Genomic DNA, 22,748 nt, shown 5'->3' with positions numbered 1-22,748 from the left:
ACGTAATTTATCCTGAGTACGCCAATACCCCATATGTGGCAAAAACAACTTTTGAGGTACAGTGCAAAGCTCAGAAGGGAAGACGCGCCATATTAGATTTCAGATATTGCTAGAATTGCTTGTAGGTGCCATGTCACAATGGCAGAGCCCCTGAGGTGCCAGAAAAGCAGAACCCTCTATAAGTTACCCCATTTTACAAACAATGAATTAATCTAAGGGTGCAGTTAGAATGTTGACACCACCTATGTCTTGCAGAATTTTATGCCAATGGGCAGGTAAGAAATAATAATTACATTTTTACCACTAAAATGTTGTTTTAGCCCCAAGTTTTAATTTTTTTATAAGGGCTAATAGGAGAGAATGGACCTCTCAGTTTGTTGTGAAATTTCTTTTGAGTGCGCCAATTCCCTACTTGTAATAGGGAACTCCTTTTCCGGCACAATGGAAAACTCAGAAGGGAAGGAGTGTCATATGCTTCTGAAGACATGCACCTGTAAATTAAGCAGGCTCACATTCCTACAGAAATGCCAAATGTGGATGCTAAATGTGGTTTAGGCACACTGTGGGACTCGGAGACATTGGATTTGGGATCCCAGAATTTTTTTGATTCCTTTTGGGGGGCGAGCAGCGATAACACTTTTCCATTGTCTTTATGCTACTAATAGCGTGGAAGCCCCCTATATTTCCATTGACAGATGACAGACCTGAGTGGGGACTTGCTTTTTTGTGGTTTAAGTTGAAACTTTCATTGGAAACATTTTACATAACATTTTGGATCACATTTATCCTGCCCTCTACGCTGAGCACTTGTATATCAGGATTTCCATCTAAATCTGATGTGATTCAGATGAAACCCCTGAGGCATCCATTCACTATATAGTGAGGCATCAGAGTTACTCTGGACTCTGTCAGGCATCTGTTCAGCTGTGTCCTTCTTTTCAGAGGTGCACAAAACTGTGGCCGATGGCACTTTTATGAACACTTAAAAACATGGACACCACTGGATCATAGGCCAGATGGCGATCACCATGTCTCCATCTGCCTCATTATAGGGAATCTTCCACCAGAGGTTCTGTCTGAATCACGTATTTCAGATTTTTACATGGAAACCGCTCAGTGTAGAGTGCAGGGTAAAAGTGAGCCAAGCCTTACTGTAATCTTTGAGAAGAAGAACGAACACTGAACAGCAGGTCAAGAATTGCTTTTACTTATTGTGTTATGTCGTCAATGTGAATAGACAACTTTATTCTTCGGTTCGGTGCGATTACAGCGATACCAGGTTTTCATGTTTGCCTGCTGTCACTGGCTAAAATATGCTTTTTAAAAAAAAAAAAAAAAAAAAAAGATTTTGCATAGTCATATTTTGAGAACTATAACTTTTCTTTATTTCTGCCGACAGAGTCATGTGACTTGTTTTTGCAGTACGAGTTGACGTTTTTATTGATACCATTTTCAGGCACATTACATTTTTTAATCGCTTTCTATTCCGATTTTTGGGAGGCAGAATGAACAAAAACCAGCTAGTCAGGAGTTGTTTTTGTTTTTTTTTTCTTTATGCCATTCTTCGTGTGGTAAAATTAATAAGGCAGCTTTATTCTTTGGGCCAGTGCGATTTCAGCAATACCACATTTATATAATTTTTTTTAATGTTTTGCCACTTTTGCACAATAAAAACTCTTTTATTGAAAATAGAATTGTTTTTGTATCACTATTTTCTGAGAGCTATAACTTTAGTTCTCCGCTGATGAAGCTGTATGGTGCTAGTATTTTGCGGGACAAGATGATGTTTTCAGAGATGCCATTTTTATTTACATTCGTGTATTATTCCATTTTTTTTGGTGTTATGATGAAAAAGCATTGTTTTTTTGCCACTTTTTTATGGAGTTCATTGAATGGGTTAAATAGTATGACAATATAGATTGGACTGCTCTGGACACAGTGATACCAAATATGTGCATTTTTGTTCTAAACATAAATATACCTATTTATTGGTCTAATATTTTTTTTCATTTTTATTGTTGTTTCTTTACTTTGTGATTTTTTTTTTATATTTTTTTTTTACTTTTTTACTTAGTCCCTCTATGGGACTTTAACTTTTATTACTCTGATCACTATAATGCATTATACCTGTTAGTGCTGCACTGACAGAACGCCTTTTACATCATGCTCCTGGCACGGTCTAAACAGTGACGACCTTGGGTTGCCATTCAATGATTGGCAGCCTGTAATGATGTCGAGGGGATGCCGATCACATGGGAAAGGGAGCCCTCTCATCCTCCTAGCCTTCTAAATGCAGCGATCGCTATCGATCACGGCATTTAGACCGTGAAATGGCCGAGGGCAAGGCGGCATCCACTCCTGGCTGTGACAGCGGCGATCATTTGAGCAATTCTGTGCCCGCATGATCGCTATGACGTAAATTTACATAATTTTACGGGAACCCCTTCCCGACTATGGCATAAACTTGCATCAAATGTCGTCAAGGGGTTAAACTGGCCACATCATGGAATAGTGTCTGTCGAATTGAATAAAACATCTTTTTTATTTTTTCATCTCTCCATTATGGAGATATTAAGTTTAGGTTATAATATATGATAAGTCCATGTAGACATTACCAGAGAGTCTTTTTTTCCCATGCATGAATTTGAAGAATCATAGGCAGGAGTAAAAAAAGAACACCCCGCCCCACCCAGACAGTGCTGTGAGAGTAGATCTGTAGCTGCAGAGGTGTTTGTAATGACACTCAGCACAGCTGGATACCCCTCCCCCACGCTGACTGCTGTGTGATGAAAGTTGGAGGTTTAATCACACTCAGATCTTCTATTTACTACACAGTAGCTGCAGATATCAAGCCTGTCTATAATTACATCTCACAAAAGAAGGCCTGCTCTTCTGACCTACCAGGGGTGTATTATTCTTTCTCCTGCATTACACCTCCTACTTAAGATTGGTCAACATCATTCAAGGGACAAAGTACATGCCCCCTGAGAGCGCATTATCAGTGCGCATTGTATGGAAAGAACAAAGTGAGCAAAGACCAGCATAGTGCCTGAAACAGACATCACTTTTGAGGACTGAGCTTTGCTTGCTGCATTCTCTCGTCACAATGCACAATGACAGCACGCTTTGTTGCCGGCTCATCATTTTTTAGCAGAGCTGGCGAGAGGGCACACTGTCACTGTGCACTCAGAAGAATGTTGACATAAGAAGGGAGCATACGTTGGAGTTGACAACCGGCTCATGCGCAGCACAGCAGGGACTAGCCCAGCCCCTGAAATAGATGTCACCGATGACGCTTCGTTTTAAGGTGGAGACAGAGGTTGCAGCAGTGACGCCGCTTCTGCCTCCTGATGACGTCCCTTTTGAGTCCCCAGCATGCACTGGGGATTCTCAAATGAAACGTCGTCAAAACGGAAATAGGTAAAAAAAAAATCAGTTAGATTATGCAGGGATTGGTAGGCACTTTTTAATTAAAGCACATTAGAAAAGCAATTAGATTATTATTAATAAATAGATAAACCCCACCTTTAAGATCTCATCCAAAGACAGCAAGCTGTTCATGCAATGTCACCATTACTAGCAACAATGTATCTCAGTAGAGTGAGCCAGTAGGTTAGAATAATACTTATATAATGCCAGTTTTACATTTATTTCAATTAATATTAGAGATGAGTGAATCATTTAAATAAGAGAGGTCTACAGTAGACTGGGTCATGTCAGCTTTATAGTGATCACAAGGGTGGCAGCGGTGAAACCAGATCTTGATGAAAAAACTGCTTGAAAGAGTTGGTAGAATATAATATTCCCAATTACAGTCTGCTCACAATAGTTGAAAATGATCATTAAGACAAAGGGATGAAAGAGAATTGTGATGATTTCAAGAATTGTAGAATATTTTGATTTTGTAAGAAATTGAATGCTACATGATGAGTCATACACGAACAATATAAAGCACTAACATTCATCAGAAATTCTGAACATGTTAGTTTCCAGTAAGTTTAAGTTTAAGAAATTCAATTAGAAGTGCTCAGACACATGGTACTCGGGGTCTTACAAGTATACTCCTTAAAGGAGTTCTACAAGGCATTACAATTGATGACCTTACATTTGGATAGGTCATCAATATACTGTAAGATCAATGACGATTCAATATACTGGAACCTCTGATGAAGGATAATTGCTACAGCAGCACCCAGAGCTCCAGATCTAAGCAAAGTACAGACAGAATACAGTGGTACTTGGCCGTGACCACTAAGCTTTGTTTTGGCCATTGCTGGAGCAGTTATCAATTGATCAGTGGGGGTTCTGGATGTATAGTGCTGAAAAAGGGGTGCACCTAGCTATTAAATTTAATGCAAAATCACACCCCATTTCTAGGCACTTTTGAGTGTGGGGTGAAAATCTGTTATTTTTAGAACATTAGATTGATTGTCTAAAATGGTTTGCGCCCAAATTCTGGCACATGTAATGCACAGTAGTAAATCTGCTCAATAGTATATGAGTGGGGTGTATTTCTGAGGAGAGAGCTCTCCCACCCTACATACACTGCAGCTTATCACTCACCACTGAGAGGGGTAAAAGGAGCATTTTCCTAATGAATTTACCTGACTCATAAACTGGCTATGATTCATTAAGACGTTTCATATGCTAGCCTTAAAGAGGGGCGTATAGAAATAAGAATGAATGAATAAATTCTGCACACGCTACTTAATGAATTAATGCATCTTATCAGTGGTGTGCACCTCTATGCACCTCGCCAGAAATGTTACTCCAGTCAGTGACTGACGTAGCATTTCTGGAGTAAGAAACACTGCCACTTTCCATGAATCTGATGGCCATACCCCATTCTAACTTGGCTCCTTTTACGAAGCTGCATGAAATCGTCAAACATCACAAAATGTCGCCTATATTCAAAGTGTTTTACTCCAACTTTCTTGTGTAAATATTTTGCGATGTCGGTCGCTTTGTGTTGGGTGCATTCTCTGATTGCTTGATTTGATTGATTGCTCCCCTTAGCCAAATGACACATTACTTTTTGGCACCAAAGCTAGCAGAAGAGCAGAGCTGTCCCCATACTGTACTACCTTTAGTTACTGTGCTCCAGAAAGATGTCATATACACTGGTGTGTGCTCCAGAAAGAAAAGTGTTACAGCACCTTGCTAATGTGCTGGTGCGGGTTTCCTGACTGGTGAGATCACCTACATGCCACTATGCATTTATATTTAAAACTCTTCATCCCCTGATATTCTATACCTATAATTCATCTTTTTACGTTATTTAATCAATACTATTTATTCTGTTGTACTTTTCTACTGCTATTTTCTAGGTATCCGTTTGCAATATTGTGATTATTATTACACTAGGTATTTTTCTACATGGGCCTTACTTATTCAATGACAATACTTACTTGATTGTCTTATCATTCCACAGTATATTTTGATTAATATTTTGTTAGACATCTATTTGCAATTGCAAATTGTATTTTGCTTTTCCTACTGCATACTCTCTTGTATTTGCTTTTGCATTTACTCACCAGTCTTCATATTCCTGTGTCCTAACTTTTGTATGAATTTTCTTTTTTAACTATGACTTAAAGGGTGGTCTGAAGGCAAATTAATTTTGCTACTAACTCCCTATCTATTTGGTGCCATAATCTAATCTACTTTCTAATATACTTGCTTTAAAAATTCCCTACTGTTCTCTAACCACACTGTCTAACAGCTAGTGTATTTTTTTTCCTACTTCCGTGTGATGATGTTTTGTTTGAGCATCAGCAGTGCATGCTGGGATACTCAAACAAAGTGTCATCAGGGGGCAGAATACTTGGGGACACATACAGAAAAGGGCCCCTTTGCAAGATCAATATATGGGCCCTTTGCAGCCCAAGAGATCCTAAAAATTCAAAATTTGCTACTGCTTTGGAGATAGAAATGGGCCCCCTTACTTCTTGTACCCCTGTGCGGCCGCACAGGTTGCACCAATGATATGTCCGCCCCTGGGGCAGAGGCTGCAGTCACTGCTGCAGCCCCCTCTCAGAAATGAAATGTCATCAGTGACGCTCTTTTCAGGGGCTGTGCTGTCCCTGAATGTCTCCCCAGTGCACAGAGTCCACTCTGTTGTCTTAGGAATAGTAATAAGCCATCAACAGTGCGGTGTAACTATACTCGTCAGAGGCCAGTGACGCCATCTGCGGGGGCTGCGCTAGTCTCCTGCACCACTGGGTATAGTGACACTGCTCTGCTGCCGGCTTATTACTATTTCTAAGACAACAGAGCGGATGCTGTGAACAAGGGGGCACTCCGCAGGGACAGAGTAGGGACAGTGCTGTGCACAGGGGAGACAGAGCAGGGACAGGACCGCCCCTGAAATAAGCATCACTGATGAGGCTTCATTTTAGGGAGGGGGCAGGGGCTGTGACAGTGACTGCTGCCTCTGCCCTCTGATGACACTTCATTTGAGTATCCCAGCATGCACTGGTGCTACTCAAACGAATCGTTATCAGAGCAGAAATAGAAAAATAAATACAATAACTGTTAGAAAGTGTAGTTAGGGAGCGGTAGGGAATATTTACAGCAAGTATATTAGAAAATAGCTTAGTTTATGCCATCAAACAGGTAGGGAGCAAGGGGGCAGACAGACGGCCGTATTTCTCGTGCGAGGATCACATTGCAATCCTCAGACTGACCGTTGGCTCTCCTGACCTGAACGTGAGAGCTGCACAGAAATACCAGAAATACATCACACTGTCATGTTCAGGACAGGAGAGGTGCCAGGATAGTCCGTGCATTGTGATGCGATCCTCGCATGAGAAATAAGACTGTCTGTCTGCGCCCTTAGAAGCAAAATTACTTTGCCTTCGTATCACCCCTTTAATAAAATGATATTGTTTTGCCCTTTACGTTATTATGCCTTGCACTCTTTAATTATAGATTTTCTTATAGTCATGTGCAATTTGGCACTTTACCTTTTGCTCACCATACATATGTAAGTTTATGACACCTTGCTAATGAGGTCAACCAGCATAACATTTTTGAGTGTGGAGTTTTTACTATTTCTAAACTACACAGCATAAAATGTGCACTGCACAAGTGAGAACATGTTTTCATAGTCATCATTATTCATTTAAAATATTAGAAGATGTGCCGACTATATGTGTTATGTTGCTGTTATGCCAAGGACCCTGAGTTGTCTGTGTCTACATCTGAATTAATGCCCATATACTTGCTATACTGTTGTTACAGCCAGAATGAAGTAAATTCAAGTCATTATTAAATAAGTGGTTCCATTCTAGTGCATTAGTATAATTCATGCTTGTTAGTGTTATCTGATGTTATATGCTTCATAATGTGTACTGTAAAACATTTTTTTAGCCAATTTCATGATGTAGAAATATTATGAGGACATATTGAACTTAGAAAAAAATATATTTTACATATTAAAATATGTATAAAATTACCAGGTAAAGCTAACTTCTCCTAACAAGAATGTGTAGTAAAGTACGGAATCATTGTTATGCGCCATGCAGAGAGACCCGGCAAGACTGGCACCAAATCAGCAAATGTGCAGCCACAGACGCACTTGGTGCAAGCTGTCCAGCTAGGCGAGCCCTTGAGAGCCGAGAATACTCTTCACCCAGCTCCTAGTAAATGGCAGGGAGGACTTTGGCAGATCCCTTCTCAGGCCCACTGTGGTCGGACAGCTGGCATTTGGTGAAGCGGTCGGTGCCTTGTCAAGGACCAGGTGGGTCCTTCTGCAAGAACCCCAGTAAGTGTAACCAGAGGAGAAAATGATAAAACCCCTGAATAGATAGCAACACTACTGATAGCACCACTCACCACCACAGCTCATAGGAATTGCAATAAACAGCAATGAACTGAGCAGGGAACAGGGTGAAATAGCTCGCCTAATGATCAGGTGTTTATACCTCCCAATCATCCCCAGAAAACCACTCCCTGCTAGTTGGCACAGCAGAATGGACAGCAAACCACCACTGCCTAGTGCCAGCCACAGCAGCGTCTTGTGTTGCCTGGCAACTGGGGAAATCAGTGAGAGACATGGCGTCCTGCATCCTTACACATCCTACAAACCAGAATGCCATGCTCCATTAGATTGGGACAGTTTCTTTGCCCACATAGTATCTCCGCCTCCAGCGTCAGGACAATGGCGGCGCCTGTAACCGGAGTAGCGTAGTACTGGACATGATCCATTCCCAGGTTGGAGCATAGAACCACAATTCCTAACAACCATCTGTGTAACTTGTTAACAGTGCTGTAAATATTGCAGTACTCTGCCAAATCTGTACGATCATGGCTACAAGTACATTGTAGCATACATTATGCATTGTTTGTAGGCATGGGGCGCTTTGAACTTGGACTGCACTATTTATACTGGGTTTTTATGGCACTCTGGCAGTAGTTCTTCGCATCATCTAAAGTGATGGATTTGCCATATACAGTTGAAACCAGAAGTTTACATACACTATATAAAAAGACACATATGCAAGTTTTTCTAAATATCTGACATGAAATCAGAAAAAAACTTTACCATTTTAGGTCAATTAGGATTAACATAATTTTTAATATTTGCCAAATACCAGAATAATGAGAGAGAGAGAATGTTTTAATGCATATTAATTACTTACTGCAAAGTCAAAAGTTTACATACACTAAGATTACTATGCCTTTAAACAATTCTGGACTGCCCATATGATGATGTCATGTGTTTGGAAGCTTATGATAGTTTTTTTGACAACATCTGAGTTAATTAGAGACACACCTGTGGATGTATTTTAATGCACACCTGAAACACACTGCTTCTTTGTGTAGCATCACGGGAAAATCTAAATAAATCAGCCAAGATATCAGGAAGAGAATTGTTGGCTTGCACAATTCTGGCACGTCCTTGGGTACAATTTCAAGATACCTGAAGGTGCCTAGTTTATCTGTACAAACAATTATACGCAAGGACAAACAAGATGGGAATGTCCAGTCATCATACCGCTCAGGAAGAAGACGGGTTCTGTGGCCCAGAGATGAACGTGCTTTTGGTCCGATATCTGCATATCAAGCCAAGGACAAAAGCAAAAGACCTTGTGAAGATGATGGCGGAAGCTGGTAAGATTGTGTCAATATCCACAGTGAAACGAGTACTGTATCAACATGGGCTGAAAGGCCACTCTGCCAGGAAGATGCCATTACCCAAAAGAAACATAAAAAAGCCAGATTAATGTTTGCAAATGCACACAGGAACAAAGACCTTAATTTTTGGAGGCATGTCCTGTAGTCTGATGAAACTAAAATTTAACTTTTTTGGCATAATGACGACCGTTACGTTTGGAGGAAAAGGGGAGAAGCTTGGATGCCTAAGAACACCATCCCAACTGTGAAATACGGGGGTGGCAGCATTATGTTGTGGGGTTGTTTTGCTGCAGGAGGGACTGGTGCACTTTACAAAATAGATGGCATCATGAGAAAAGAAGATTATGTGGCAATACTGAAGCAACATCTAAAGACATCAGCCAGGAAGTTAAAGCTTGGGTGGAAATGGGTCTTCCAAATAGACAATGAAACGAAGCATACTGCCAAAACGGTAACAAAGTGGCTTAAGGATAACAAAGTCAATGTTTTGGAGTGGCCATCACAAAGCCCTAATCTCAATCCTATTGAAAATTTATGGGCAAAGCTGAAAAGGCAGGTGTGAGCAAGGTGACCTACAAACCTGGATCAATCACACCAGTTTTGTCAGGAGGAATGGGCCCAAATTCCGACCAACTATTGTGAGAAGCTTGTGGAAGGATATCCCAAACGTTTGACCCAAGTCATTCAGTTTAAGGTTAATGGTACCAAATACTAATGAAATGTATGTAAACTTTTGACTTTGTAGTAAGTAATAAAAATGCCTTAAATCATTCTCTCTCTCTCATTATTCTGGCATTTGGCAAATATTAAACATTATGGTAATCCGAATTAACCTAAAATGGGAAAGGTTTATTCTGATTTCATGTCAGATGTTGAGAAAAACATGAATATGTGTCTTTTTATATAGTGTATGTAAACTTCTGGTTTCAACTGTATGTGAGCAGTGTCAGACTGGAGAGCCCTCGTAGAGAGTTTTTTGAGGAGTCTTTTACAGTAAGTCTAAGAAAAAAAGCCAGAAATTGATCAAAAAAGGCCTGAAAGACTGTCCCTATTAATTTCTATTGTAAAATGCTGTTCATACATTCCATCTTTTAATCATTTTTAATTCGCTTCAGGTTTCAAAGCCATCAAGCATTTAAAAGAATGCACCTGTCAATTCTACAGTTGTTTTCCGCTATGAAGCTACTCCATATTTTATAATAGAAGTCAATGGGACGGTGGCTTGTAAGCGTTTTTAGGTGTTTTTACCTTGCAAAATGCTAGGATTTCGTTTACTTGATTAGTGAATTAAAAAAAATACCTGAGAAAATCGGCCACAAAAAAAGCTTAAAAATGTTGACAAAACATCAACAAAAAGTTTTTCACACAAATTGTTAACAAAACGCTTCAGGAAATGCTAACAAAAATACATTTCAGGACAAAGAACCACCTAGAAAACATCACATAGAATAAGCATTTCCTGAAGAGTTTTCTGCTTGACCACTTAAAAAAAAACTTGTGTGCACAAACCCTAAACATATTGCTACTTGTTGCTGATTGGCAGACATTTAAAGGGAACCTGTCATATATAAAATGCCATTAACCTGCAAATATGGGGTTATTCTGCAGGTTAATAGCACGGCCACCACACTGAAAGCACAGATACCGTGAGGAAATTTACTTCATTCCTCCCAACAACCTCCAGCTTCAGTCACAGAGGCGCAGTCAGTGCATCAGTGCTGAGCTGGCAGTCAGTGCCGGAGGGTGTGGTTACGGCCGCCTCTGACTATGTACTGAGTGGTGACCGAAGCTGTGCTGGCCGCGCCTCTATAACTGTAAGCTGAAGGCTGTTGGGGGGTATAAAGTTAATTTCCGCCCGGTAGCCGGGCTTTTAGTGTGGCGGCCACAGAGTTTCAGAACACTATTAACTTGACGATTAACCTCATATCTACAGGTTAATAGCATTTTTGACATGACAGGTTCCCTTTAATAGCCTGTTTAAACAGATAGGCCACTTGTCACGAGTTTACAGCGACCAAGAGGAGCTAGAAGACCACACCATCTGATTTCTCCTACTCCTCCACTGACTAGACGCACTTCTCCTTCATATTAAATGGTGAAGGTTTCTTCTAGCAGTTCAGGGGTTAATCTGCTCATTTGTGAGCTCCTGGAAGCTTACCTGCATTAAGGCTCTCGGCTGTTCACTGTTGGCCACTCCCCGCTCCAATATATACTGGACTTTGGCTAGCAGTCATTGCCAGAGCTAGCTTCATTGCTGCATGGTTTCAGGAGTAGGTGGAGAGTTGTTGTTTGAAAAGGCATTTGGTGGATTTATCTGAGATTGTTGCGTGGTTTTGGTTGTGAGCAATTCCTCCAAACAGTTATTCAACACTTTTAACTTCTTCCACGACCCTCTATTGTACCCTCTGACCTCCCTCATCTCTGCAGAAGACATTGCCGCACATTTCAGAAATAAGATTGACCAAACAAGACAAGTCTTTACTGCACAATCACCACAACCCTACGTATAACAGACCACTGCCCCTCCCCCATTTCTTATCTCCTCTCCAAATCATACCTCACCACTTGTACACTTGACCCCATCCCATTCCACCTCCTCCTCAACCTCACCAAGCTTGAACTTTACTCCCACCTCTCATCTAACTCACTCTTTTACAACCTACACCATGGCTTCTGTCCCCACCATTCCACCAAAACTGCTCTGACCCAAATTACTAACGACTTACTGCCAAAGCTAACAGACAATTCTCTATAATCCTCCTTCTAGATCTGTCCTGTGTCCCTCCTACTACAAATCTCTCTTCCTTTGGCGTAAAAGACCTTGCCCTCTCCTGGATCTTCTCATACCTTTCTAACCGCACATTTAGCATCTCCCACTCCCACACACTACCTCCTCACCCACCTTCACTCTGTTGATGACCCTCAAGGCTCTGTCCAGGGACCCCTACTTTTCTCGTTCTATACCTTTGGCCTGGGACAATACAAAGTCCCACGGCTCCCATTACCATTTATAAGCTGATGACACTCAGATCTACCTTTCTGGCCCAGACGTCACCTCTCTACTTTCCAGAATCCCAGAGAGTCTATCAACCATATCCTCCTTCTTCTCTTCTCGCTTCCTAAAGCTCAATGTGGACAAAACTGAACTCCTCATCTTTCCTCCATCTCATCTAACTCCCTTATCTAATCTATCTATCACAATTAATGACACCACTCTTTCTGGAGTATCGTAAGTTCGCTGCCTAGGAGTAACCCTCGACTCTGCCTTGTCCTTCAAACTGCCCATCCTGGCTCTTACCACTTCCTGCTACCTCCAACTCAAAAATATTTTCAGAATCCATCCGTTCCTCAACCCTGAATCTACTAAAATGTTAGTGCACCCCCTCATCATATCCCGCCTCGACTACTGCAATATTATCCTCTGTGGCCTCCCTGCTAACACTCTTGCACATCTCCAGCCCATTCTGAAATCTGCTGCCCGACTAATCCACCTCTCTCTATGCTTCTCTACTCTGCAAATCCCTTCATTGGCTCCCAAATCCCCAACGTATCCAGTTCAAACTACTAAAACTGACCTACAAAGCCGTCTGTAATCTGTCTCCGTATATCTCAGAACTAATGTCCCGAGATCTTCCAACATGCAACCTTCGGTCCTCCCAAGACCTCCTTCTCTCCTCCACACTCATATGTTCCTCACCCAATCGCCTCCAAGACTTCTCCCTAGTATTCCCCATCCTCTGGAATTCTGTGCAGCAACACATCTGATTATCCCGTTACACTCAAAACATTCAGATGGAATTGAAAACCCATCTCTTCAAGAAAGCTTACAGCCTGCAATGACCTCCTGCCACTGACTCGCCCCCTGGGCCAGTGCTGTAGTGCGGCGCGCGTGCGCGCGGGGGATACCCGGAGCCGGATCCGATAGGGGTAGTAGTCTTCGTGTGGCGGTGACCCGGTCCGCGCCCAGGGTGGTCAAACTAAGTGGCAGTTATTGGTATGATGGTATTAGTGTCCGACTACGCCACCCGTTGAATGCGGTTATGAAACCGCCGCTGCAGGGCAGACCGCTGAGGCCGGTGGTATAGGTGTGCAGCAATGTTGATATAACCCCCAACGGGAGAGGTATGGCCTCAGGGCAGCGGATGTGGGTGATGTTGGGAGTGATGGTGTGGATGTCCCAGCACTAACGGTGCGACAAGGAAGCACGGAGACGCGAGGGTACAGTTCAGGGCCTTTACTGATGGTACAAGGCAAATTCCCCCGGGAGTACTGGCTAGTAGTTGGGGCCTGGTTAGTCTGCGAGTAAGCCGGAGTTCCCCTGGCCAGGTGGAGTTGTAGGCCTTCCCGTTAGTCTGTACCCTTCCTGGCTACCCTGCTTTCAGCGGTTACAAGTAGCCCACGTCCCTGGGTATACCGTGTGGTGCTCACCCGTATGGCTGGTGACCTGGGGCCTCCTGTTAGCCTCCGCTCCGGGATGGCGGTGCTGGTCCCTTCGTTGTGACTGAGCCTCCGGGCTTTTATGGCCAGAGGACCTGGAATCCCCTGCCGGATGGATTCTGCTGCTGGGTATATCTTAGTCCCCACAGCCTCGGACTCCTGTGTCCGGTTTTAGTACCTTCTCCCAGGGCGAGCTCTGCACGGCTCCAGCCCCTGGCGCTTCTCCTTGGCTCCTACAGAGCTCCTGATGTCTATCTGTCCCTGTTTCTGCGTGTCCAGACCAGACTCCGTCTCTGTCTGGAACTCCTCTCTCTAACCCTGCCTCAGCCCCAGTTTACGTAGGGGAAGTTCTTCCCCTCCCAGGACTGGGCAGGAGGTGTGGCATGCTTAGGATTCCTGCCCAGGAGACCTCCCACCTGCTCACAGACGTAATACTGCTATTACTGTGGAAACCAGACCCCTGGGGTGCCACATTCCCCCCTAGTGAAATTTAGTACTCCCGGACTAAACATATATATTTTTTTTTTTCAAAACATAACAGGGTATAAACAATAACAATTAAATACATGAGATGGTCACGGCGTGTCCGTAACCGGGAAGCAATAAGGGTGTCCATTTCACCAAAGAACAGGGAGCCGTAACCAGGTAGGGGTCTGTCCTGCCCCGAGTCTTCAACAGTCTTAGTCCATTCCTGGGTTACGCTCCAAACATATTTACAACAGAGTTCCGGTTACTCACTGTCCATAACCTGTCAGTCCATATAAAGAAATCTGTAACTGAAAAACATAATTAGCAACGGCTACAACAAAACAGGTAAACATAAAATAGTTAAAGCAACTAGCCAACTTAGATTCTCCAACGTACGGGCATCTGGCCTCTGGTAACCCTAGTGGACCTACGGAGCTCACTAACTGGTCCTGCACTACAGGGTGTAGGAGGTGTTATGGGCAGGCTGGGCAGCTTTCTGCGCACTCTTTGGCTCACTAGGGGCACGGCAGGCTCACTACTAGCAGAGGGTTGATCCTCCTGTACTGCTGGTGTGGACTCTTCTGCCTCTTGGGCCGGCTGCTCTTCCAGCTCTACTGGTTCCTCTGTAGGCACTTGCAGGGCTGGCTGGAGAAAGGTGAGGACGGGTACCACGACAGCACCGTTTACTTGTGTCCAAGACCGGGGGAAGTCTCCGAGTACAGTCCTGATCATTTCTTCCCTTTCCTCTGCGGGTCGAGGGTTTTCTTGATCTTCCTCTTTGGGGCTTTGCAGCTGCTCGGGACACTTCTTCAGGTGGTCTCTGGAGACAACGGCTGTGGTTTCTCCTCCATCCTTACTGATCACGCAAATCTTTGGGCTCTCATGGCTTGATGGCAGTACGGTGTACGGGTCCTTCTCCCACTGGTCGTCCAACTTGTGGAGCCGTCTTTTCCTCTTCAAGACCTGCTCTCCAGGTACCAGGGGAACAGCGGGAGCATACTGATTATAAGCCCTCTCTTGCCTTTCTCTAGCTTGAGACAGACTTCGCTCCATGCTCTCCTGCACTTTCCGATACTGCTGCTGCCGTTCTGTATCCCAGTCTGCCTCTGGCGAGGTGTCCTCGGGCGTCAGGACTCCCATATCCAGGTCGATAGGCAGCTTACCAGGTCTCGCTCTCATTAGGTAAGCCGGGGTACAGTTGGTAGAACCTACAGGGATGTGGTTGTATAGGTCCACCAGATCAGGCAGCTTCTCAGGCCACATACTGCGTTCTTCCAGGGGCAATGTTTTCAGGAGGTCTATCACCACCTGGTTCATCTTCTCACAGAGTCCATTAGTTTGTGGGTGATAGGGCGTTGTTCTTATCTTCGTGCAGCCATACAGGTTGCAGAACTCCTGGAAGACTTCCGCTTCGAAGGCTGGCCCTTGGTCTGTCAGCACTTGGTCCGGGTACCCGTGTGGACGGCAGAAGTGCTGCCTGAAGGCTCTAGCTGCTGTTTGAGCCGTTAAGTCCTTGACCGGGACCACCACCAGGAACCGGGAGTAATGATCTACGATTGTGAGGGCGTAGACATACCCAGATCTGCTTGGAGCCAGTTTCACATGGTCCAGGGCTACCAGTTCCAGTGGCTGTCGGGTGATGATGGGCTGCAAGGGAGTCTTCTGGCTGGCACGGTCCTTCCTTCTTAGGTGGCACGGTCCACAGTCTCTGCACCACCTCTCGATGGCTCCTCTCATGCCTACCCAGTAGAACCGTTCACACAACAAGAACTCCAGCTTCTTCCATCCGAAATGTCCTGCTCCGTTGTGGTACGCTTCCAGAATCATAGCCGCGTCTCGTCTGGGGACCACTACCTGCCAGGTCAACTCATGTGTTCGAGAGTTAACCATTCTCCGGCACAACTTCTCCCTGTAGAGGAACAGCCTACTTTTCTCCTTCCACAGTTGCTTAGTCTCTTCTGGGGCGTCTGGGTCCAGACTGGCATCGGCTTGGGTCAGCATTTCCTTCACCAGACGGACTGCAGGATCACTGTCTTGCGTCTCCGCCCAGTTGTAGTGGGGCAAGGGATTGAACGTCGTGGAGCGCCTGTCCTTCACACGGTGGGAATACAGGGTAATCCCATGACGGTGGAACACAGGGAGCTCAACTTCTTCCAGATCTTCTGGATCTTCCCCTACGTCCGGTAAGTTCGGCATTCTAGACAGGGCATCCGCGTTGGCATTTGAGCGTCCTGCCCGGTATTTGATGGTGAATTCAAAGTTGGACAGGCGAGCCATCCATCTCTGTTCCAGAGCACCGAGCCTTGCAGTGTCCAGGTGTGTCAACGGGTTGTTATCCGTGTACACGACAAATTTGGAGGAGGCAAGATAATGCTTGAAACGTTCGGTCACTGCCCACACTACTGCCAGGAACTCCAGCTTGAATGAGCTATAATTCTCAGGGTTCCTCTCGGTGGGTCGTAGCTTTCGGCTAGCGTAAGCGATTACTCGTTCTTTTCCTTGCTGGATCTGGGACAGCACGGCTCCTAGCCCGATGTTACTTGCGTCCGTGTGGAGGATAAAGGGCTGGCTGTAGTCTGGATATGCCAGGATTTCATCCCCCGTGAGGGCCATCTTCAGCTGGCAAAAGGACTCCTCTTCCAGCTTTTCCCACCTGAAGGGCGGCTTCTGGTTTTTGGCTTTTCGAGATTGACCTATCAGGAGGTCCTGCATCGGGGCTGCCATTTTGGTGAAACCGGGAATGAATCTTCGGTAGTAGCCTACCAACCCGAGGAACTGCCGCACTTCCTTTATGCTGGAGGGTCTTGGCCAGTCCTTAATCACGGTGATCTTATCAGGGTCAGGAGCCACTCCGTCAGCACTCACCACGTGTCCCAGGTATTACACCTTTGGTTTCAGGAGGTGACACTTGGAGGGTTTCACCTTTAGGCCGTAGTTTGCCAGAGCTTCGAACACTTCTGCCAGGTGTTTCAGGTGGTCCTCGTAGGTCTTGGAATAGACGATGACATCGTCCAGGTATAACAGGACCGTCTCGAAGTTCCGGTGTCCCAGACAGCATTCCATCAACCGTTGGAAGGTTCCTGGTGCGTTGCAGAGCCCGAACGGCATGCAGTTAAATTCGCTGAGACCCATCGGGGTGGTGAATGCGGTCTTCTCCCGGTCTGCCTCTGCTACAGGAACCTGCCAGTACCCGCTAGTGAGATCCAAAGTAGAGAAGAAGTTAACAGATTTTAATGCAGCTAAGGACTCTTCTATCCTTGGTAACGGGTACGCATCTTTGTGTGTGATACGGTTGACCTTCCTGTAGTCTACACACATTCTCATAGTGTTGTCCTTCTTTTTCACTAAGACTAGTGGAGCTGCCCAGGGGCTACAGCTGTCCCTGATTACCCCAGCCTCCTTCATGTCTCTAAGCATCCCCTTGGCGTGTTGGTAGTGTGCAGGGGGTACGGGTCGGTATCTCTCCTTTATGGGAGGATGGTCTCCCGTGGGGATGTGGTGTTCTACCCCCTTTACTCGCCCGAAGTCTAACGGGTGTTTACTAAACACTCTCTCGTACTCTTGAACCACCCGATAGACTCCTTGTTTCTGGTGTGAGGGAGTGGATTCGGTACCCAGATGTAGTTGCTGACACCAGTCCCCCACTGGTTTCTTAGAGCCGTTACCTTCCTCTGGTTGAGATGGAGGCAAGGGTTCCACGGCCTGTACAAAATTCTGGTTTATGGTGAACAATTTAGCTAGCGTGGCATACCGGGGCAGGTGTACTTCTCTCTCACCGATATTTATGATGCGAATGGGCACCCTCCCATGGCGTACATCGACCACCCCCCGTGCTGTCAAAATGGTGGGCCTACTGTCTGAGTAGACGGGTTCTACCATTGCTTGGTAGTCTCTACCTCTTAGACCAATAGCTGCCCGGCACCAAATCATCATCTCACTTTTTGGGGGCATGGCAATAGGGAACGGGTCACACATTCTCACGCTACCTATCTCACCACCAGATAGTTCCACCTGTTGCCGCTTCATCAGTGCCCGGATCTCTTTTTGGAGCACACGCTGCTGGCCGGAACTGGCGTTCTTGGCAACCTGCTGTAAAATGAGAATCACCTCTGCAAGACAATTTTCAATTACATTGGTTCCCAGGGTGATTCTAGGGTGACTCTCATGACGGTCTATGTCCACTATAATCAGTCCTTGTGCCGCCAGTTCGACTTTACCGATTTTAATGGTCACCTCCTTGAATCCCACCTGCGGCACGGGCTGACCATTGCTGGCGATAATACTCAGGTCGTCGTCTGGGTAGCGGGTTATGTCCGAATCATTCCAGTACTGCTTGAAGAGCACGTACGGGATGGTGGTGACCTGTGACCCAGTGTCTAGTAGGGCACTCATAGGAATGCCATCCAGTACCACAGGCAAGATTGGACGTCCCCCTACGTATTTATCACGCCAGTTTGATGGGCCTGATGGTCTTATGCCTGGGGGTTGGCCCTCTACCCCAGGTTGTGCCCGTTTAAATGACAGTACCTTGCTACATGTCCGGGTTGATTTCAGCGGCGGCAAATAGGTCATCCGTCCTCGTTGTATCGATCGCTGGGTGTTCCTCTGGCCGGTGGGGTCCTCCTTGGTCGGCGCCACGGGATGTCCTCCGGTCCGGATGCCAGCTCGATCTTCCCTGCAGTAGAAACCTGTAAAGACTGCACAGTTCGGGTTAGCGCGGCAACGCTTTTAGTTAGCTCTTGGACCTGATGGTGCAGGTCTGTAGCCGGGTCACTGTTTAAAGCCTGCGCATCAGCTCCCACAGGCCCTGCAGACAAGGGCGCCGTCTCCTGGTGATAAGTGATAGCAGGGCGCCTGTGGGTCACAGCGCCACCTGGTGCCGGTTCTCGGAGCACCCGGATGGCTCTGTCCTTGAACTGTGCAAAGTCCAGGTCAGGGTCCTGTAAGGCCATTGCCCGCAACTGGGTTCGGTGGGCATTGCACAGTAGACCCTCAATGAATTGTTCAGTCAACAGCTTATCTTCATTTCCCACGCTGTCAGGGTCTGCCTGCTTAATGGCTCTCAGGGCCTCTTGTAGGTTTAGAGCATAGTCTCTTATACTCTCATGTGCCCGTTGTTTGCACCCATAAAATCTTAGTTTTATTTCGGCTGAGGTGCGGGTGTCAAATGTGTCTTTCAGCCGGGTTAGTATGTCTCTGACAGTCCTCTTCCTCCCAGGTGGCCAGGACTTTACCTCCCTTTGGGCTGCCCCGATTAATTGGGCCACCAGGATGCTCACTTTTTGCGCCTCCGTGAGGGGATACACCTGGAAGAGGCTATCCAGCCTTTCTCTGAAGTCATTTAGGGTATGTGACTCCCCTGAGTACTGGGGTAGCCAGGCTGCCCCCGGGATATAGGGCATGGTGAAAGGCATGACCGCAGCAGCGGTGGCGCTGGCGGCGGCTGTGGCGGTGAAGCTCTCCTCCGTATCCGACATCCTCCTCCCGCCTAGTGGACCGTGGCCTACCTTGCGATGATCCTCTTCCGTAGGCCGCGGCTCCGCAGTCAATCGTCAGGGTTGAGGACCTTCCGTCGCGCTCCTGTGACGTCGGCGTCCGCTGGGCTCCTTCCAGGACCTTACGCAACGTCCGGACGTGAGGCGGGGCTTCAGTTCTCGCGGGCTTTCGAAGTCCACGCCCCTCTTCTTCCCGCGCGGCGCCCTCAAGATGGCGTCCAATGGCGGGAAAACTCCACGGATGGCGGGAAGAAGGCAGAAGATGGCGTCGGATGGCGGGAATCGGCTCCAGATGGCGGGAAACGACTCCGGACGGCGGGAAACTTCACCACAGGTAAGTATAAAAGTCTCTTTTTTTTTTCAGGCACGCAGTACCCGGTGGTTGCGGGCACGTAATCCTGCTGACTACGCCAAAGTTGACTCGCCCCCTGGGCCAGTGCTGTAGTGCGGCGCGCGTGCGCGCGGGGGATACCCGGAGCCGGATCCGATGGGGGTAGTAGTCTTCGTGTGGCGGTGACCCAGTCCGCGCCCAGGGTGGTCAAACTAAGTGGCAGTTATTGGTATGATGGTATTAGTGTCCGACTACGCCACCCGTTGAATGCGGTTATGAAACCGCCGCTGCAGGGCAGACCGCTGAGGCCGGTGGTATAGGTGTGCAGCAATGTTGATATAACCCCCAACGGGAGAGGTATGGCCTCAGGGCAGCGGATGTGGGTGATGTTGGGAGTGATGGTGTGGATGTCCCAGCACTAACGGTGCGACAACGAAGCACGGAGACGCGAGGGTACAGTTCAGGGCCTTTACTGATGGTACAAGGCAAATTCCCCCGGGAGTACTGGCTAGTAGTTGGGGCCTGGTTAGTCTGCGAGTAAGCCGGAGTTCCCCAGGCCAGGTGGAGTTGTAGGCCTTCCCGTTAGTCTGTACCCTTCCTGGCTACTCTGCTTTCAACGGTTACAAGTAGCCCACGTCCCTGGGTATACCGTGTGGTGCTCACCCGTATGGCTGGTGACCTGGGGCCTCCTGTTAGCCTCCGCTCCGGGATGGTGGTGCTGGTCCCTTCGTTGTGACTGAGCCTCCGGGCTTTTATGGCCAGAGGACCTGGAATCCCCTGCCGGATGGATTCTGCTGCTGGGTATATCTTAGTCCCCACAGCCTCGGACTCCTGTGTCCGGTTTTAGTACCTTCTCCCAGGGCGAGCTCTGCACGGCTCCAGCCCCTGGCGCTTCTCCTTGGCTCCTACAGAGCTCCTGATGTCTATCTGTCCCTGTTTCTGCGTGTCCAGACCAGACTCCGTCTCTGTCTGGAACTCCTCTCTCTAACCCTGCCTCAGCCCCAGTTTACGTAGGGGAAGTTCTTCCCCTCCCAGGACTGGGCAGGAGGTGTGGCATGCTTAGGATTCCTGCCCAGGAGACCTCCCACCTTCTCACAGACGTAATACTGCTATTACTGTGGAAACCAGACCCCTGGGGTGCCACACCACCTGTAATGCTGGTGAATGTGGAGGTCCGGGCTTATTCTGGTCGGGACTAACTAAGTGACTACTGGATGTTCACTAGAGCCTCAGATGGTGAGGATAAGGCTGAATGATTGCCACATGTAGATGCAGCAGTGCTGAATGAAACAGTCTCAGTGGGAAGGACTGATGTGACAAGAAACTGCATGGTGAGTAGAGGGGCGCTGGAGAGGCACCACCGCACCACCTCTAGAGCTGTCGTAAACCCCCTAAACTACTGTCTCATTCCCCATTTTCCTGTAGACTGTAAGCCCGCAAGGGCTGTGCCCTCTCCCCTCTGTACCAGTCTGTCATTGGTTTGTTCACTGTATTCACTGTAATTTATATTTGTATTTTGTATGTAACCCAGTCTCATGTATAGCACCATGGAATGGTGCTCTAAAAATAAATAATAATAATAATCTTCAAAGGTAAATGGGTAAGTAGAAGTTTATAGGACATTTCAACCTACTAGAAGCATTCATGAGAATGAGGGAAGGGAAAGGAAAGGTGGGGGTGGACATTTACTTATTTTCTAGTATTGTTGGGTTATCTCACTTCATATCTGTAATATGTTATGGAATATATTTTCTCATAATGCGAATCATAGATGTGCCTAACAATGCATTGTAATACTATTATGAAAATGTGAGCAAAATTGTCTTACTATGCTATATTTCCAGTGATATGTTGTATGTGTTTAATGTAAATGTAAAAATAAAAAGATTTAAAAAAAAAAAAAAGGATTGGGCATGTTGATATCCAACAGCCCTATCATATTGTTCTTTAATATTTGATATTGCCTTTGGCACAGAGTTGTAACGTCTCTGTACACATAAGACAGCCGGACCAGCCAAAAATCAGGTTTGTAATTGTAATCAAATGCATATGGGCACTTTCAGAGTCAATCATGTTTTATAACATTAAAATGATAATATAATTTTCTTTGCAGAATAGTTGTAATTTTCAATTAACATTTGTATCATATTGACTGTCCTTCTGTTTATGTAGCATTGTGCATATGTTAATTAGTAAATGCATGCTGAAGTCAGAACTATTTAGTTCATTTTCGGATGATAAGACATTCTGTTTTCTCTCCAGCAAAAGATCTGAATTGAATACTGACATTATTGTTGCCTGCTATCAACATCTGGCAGATTTACTCAGTAAATTAGAATGTAAGTTTCTGCAATTTAAAGAGAGAAGCATTATGTAAAATGTTGACTTCATTTATGTCACTTCATCTGTCCTTTTCAAGGTCTTAAGATGAATAATGTGAAATTAGGTAATGAAAAGGAAGAGATTCTAAAATTTCTTCTAAGGACAATAAAGGACTTCCAGGTAAATCATACAGAAGACAAGACAAAGTAGGTATACTCACTTAAAGATGTGCAAGGGTTGCCTCGCCATATACTTAGGCTTTGATTAGAATTATACTAAAAAATCAATGTTAAAATAGTAATTTGATTTAAACAATTTTTCAAATTATGTGATGTCCTTATGTGAGCGACACCCCACTACTCTCATCTTGAATTTTTTAAGTAGTTATAGAAATTTAATCTTAAAGGGAACCAGTCATGTCAAAAAACGCTATTAACATGCAGATATGTGGTTAATCTGCAGGTTAATAACGTTCTAAAACAGTGCAACCGCTGCACTGAAAGCCTGGCTGCCCATAGAAAATTAACTTTATTCCTCCCGGCAGTATCTGTCTTTCA

At 45.7% G+C, this 22,748-nt stretch overlaps 1 protein-coding gene across 2 annotated transcripts in view; it reads left to right on the top strand.

Moving 5' to 3' along the window:
- Window positions 1-22,748, top strand: part of LOC141150036 (uncharacterized) — a 228,162-nt gene that overhangs the window by 169,395 nt on the left and 36,019 nt on the right. For both annotated transcript variants that reach the window (XM_073636940.1, XM_073636939.1), the window contains 2 exons: window positions 22,132-22,208; window positions 22,289-22,371. In XM_073636940.1, coding sequence (XP_073493041.1) covers window positions 22,132-22,208; window positions 22,289-22,371 — 160 coding nt within the window. The remainder of the gene's footprint in view (window positions 1-22,131; window positions 22,209-22,288; window positions 22,372-22,748) is intronic.

The sequence above is a fragment of the Phyllobates terribilis genome, unplaced genomic scaffold, assembly GCF_046119375.1.
Source record: "Phyllobates terribilis strain yellow unplaced genomic scaffold, ASM4611937v1 Scaffold_1__5_contigs__length_1240528914, whole genome shotgun sequence".
In the NCBI taxonomy this organism is placed as follows: Eukaryota; Metazoa; Chordata; class Amphibia; order Anura; family Dendrobatidae; genus Phyllobates; species Phyllobates terribilis.
Note: the sequence above shows the minus strand (reverse complement) of the source record. Positions and strands in the feature narration are given on the sequence as shown.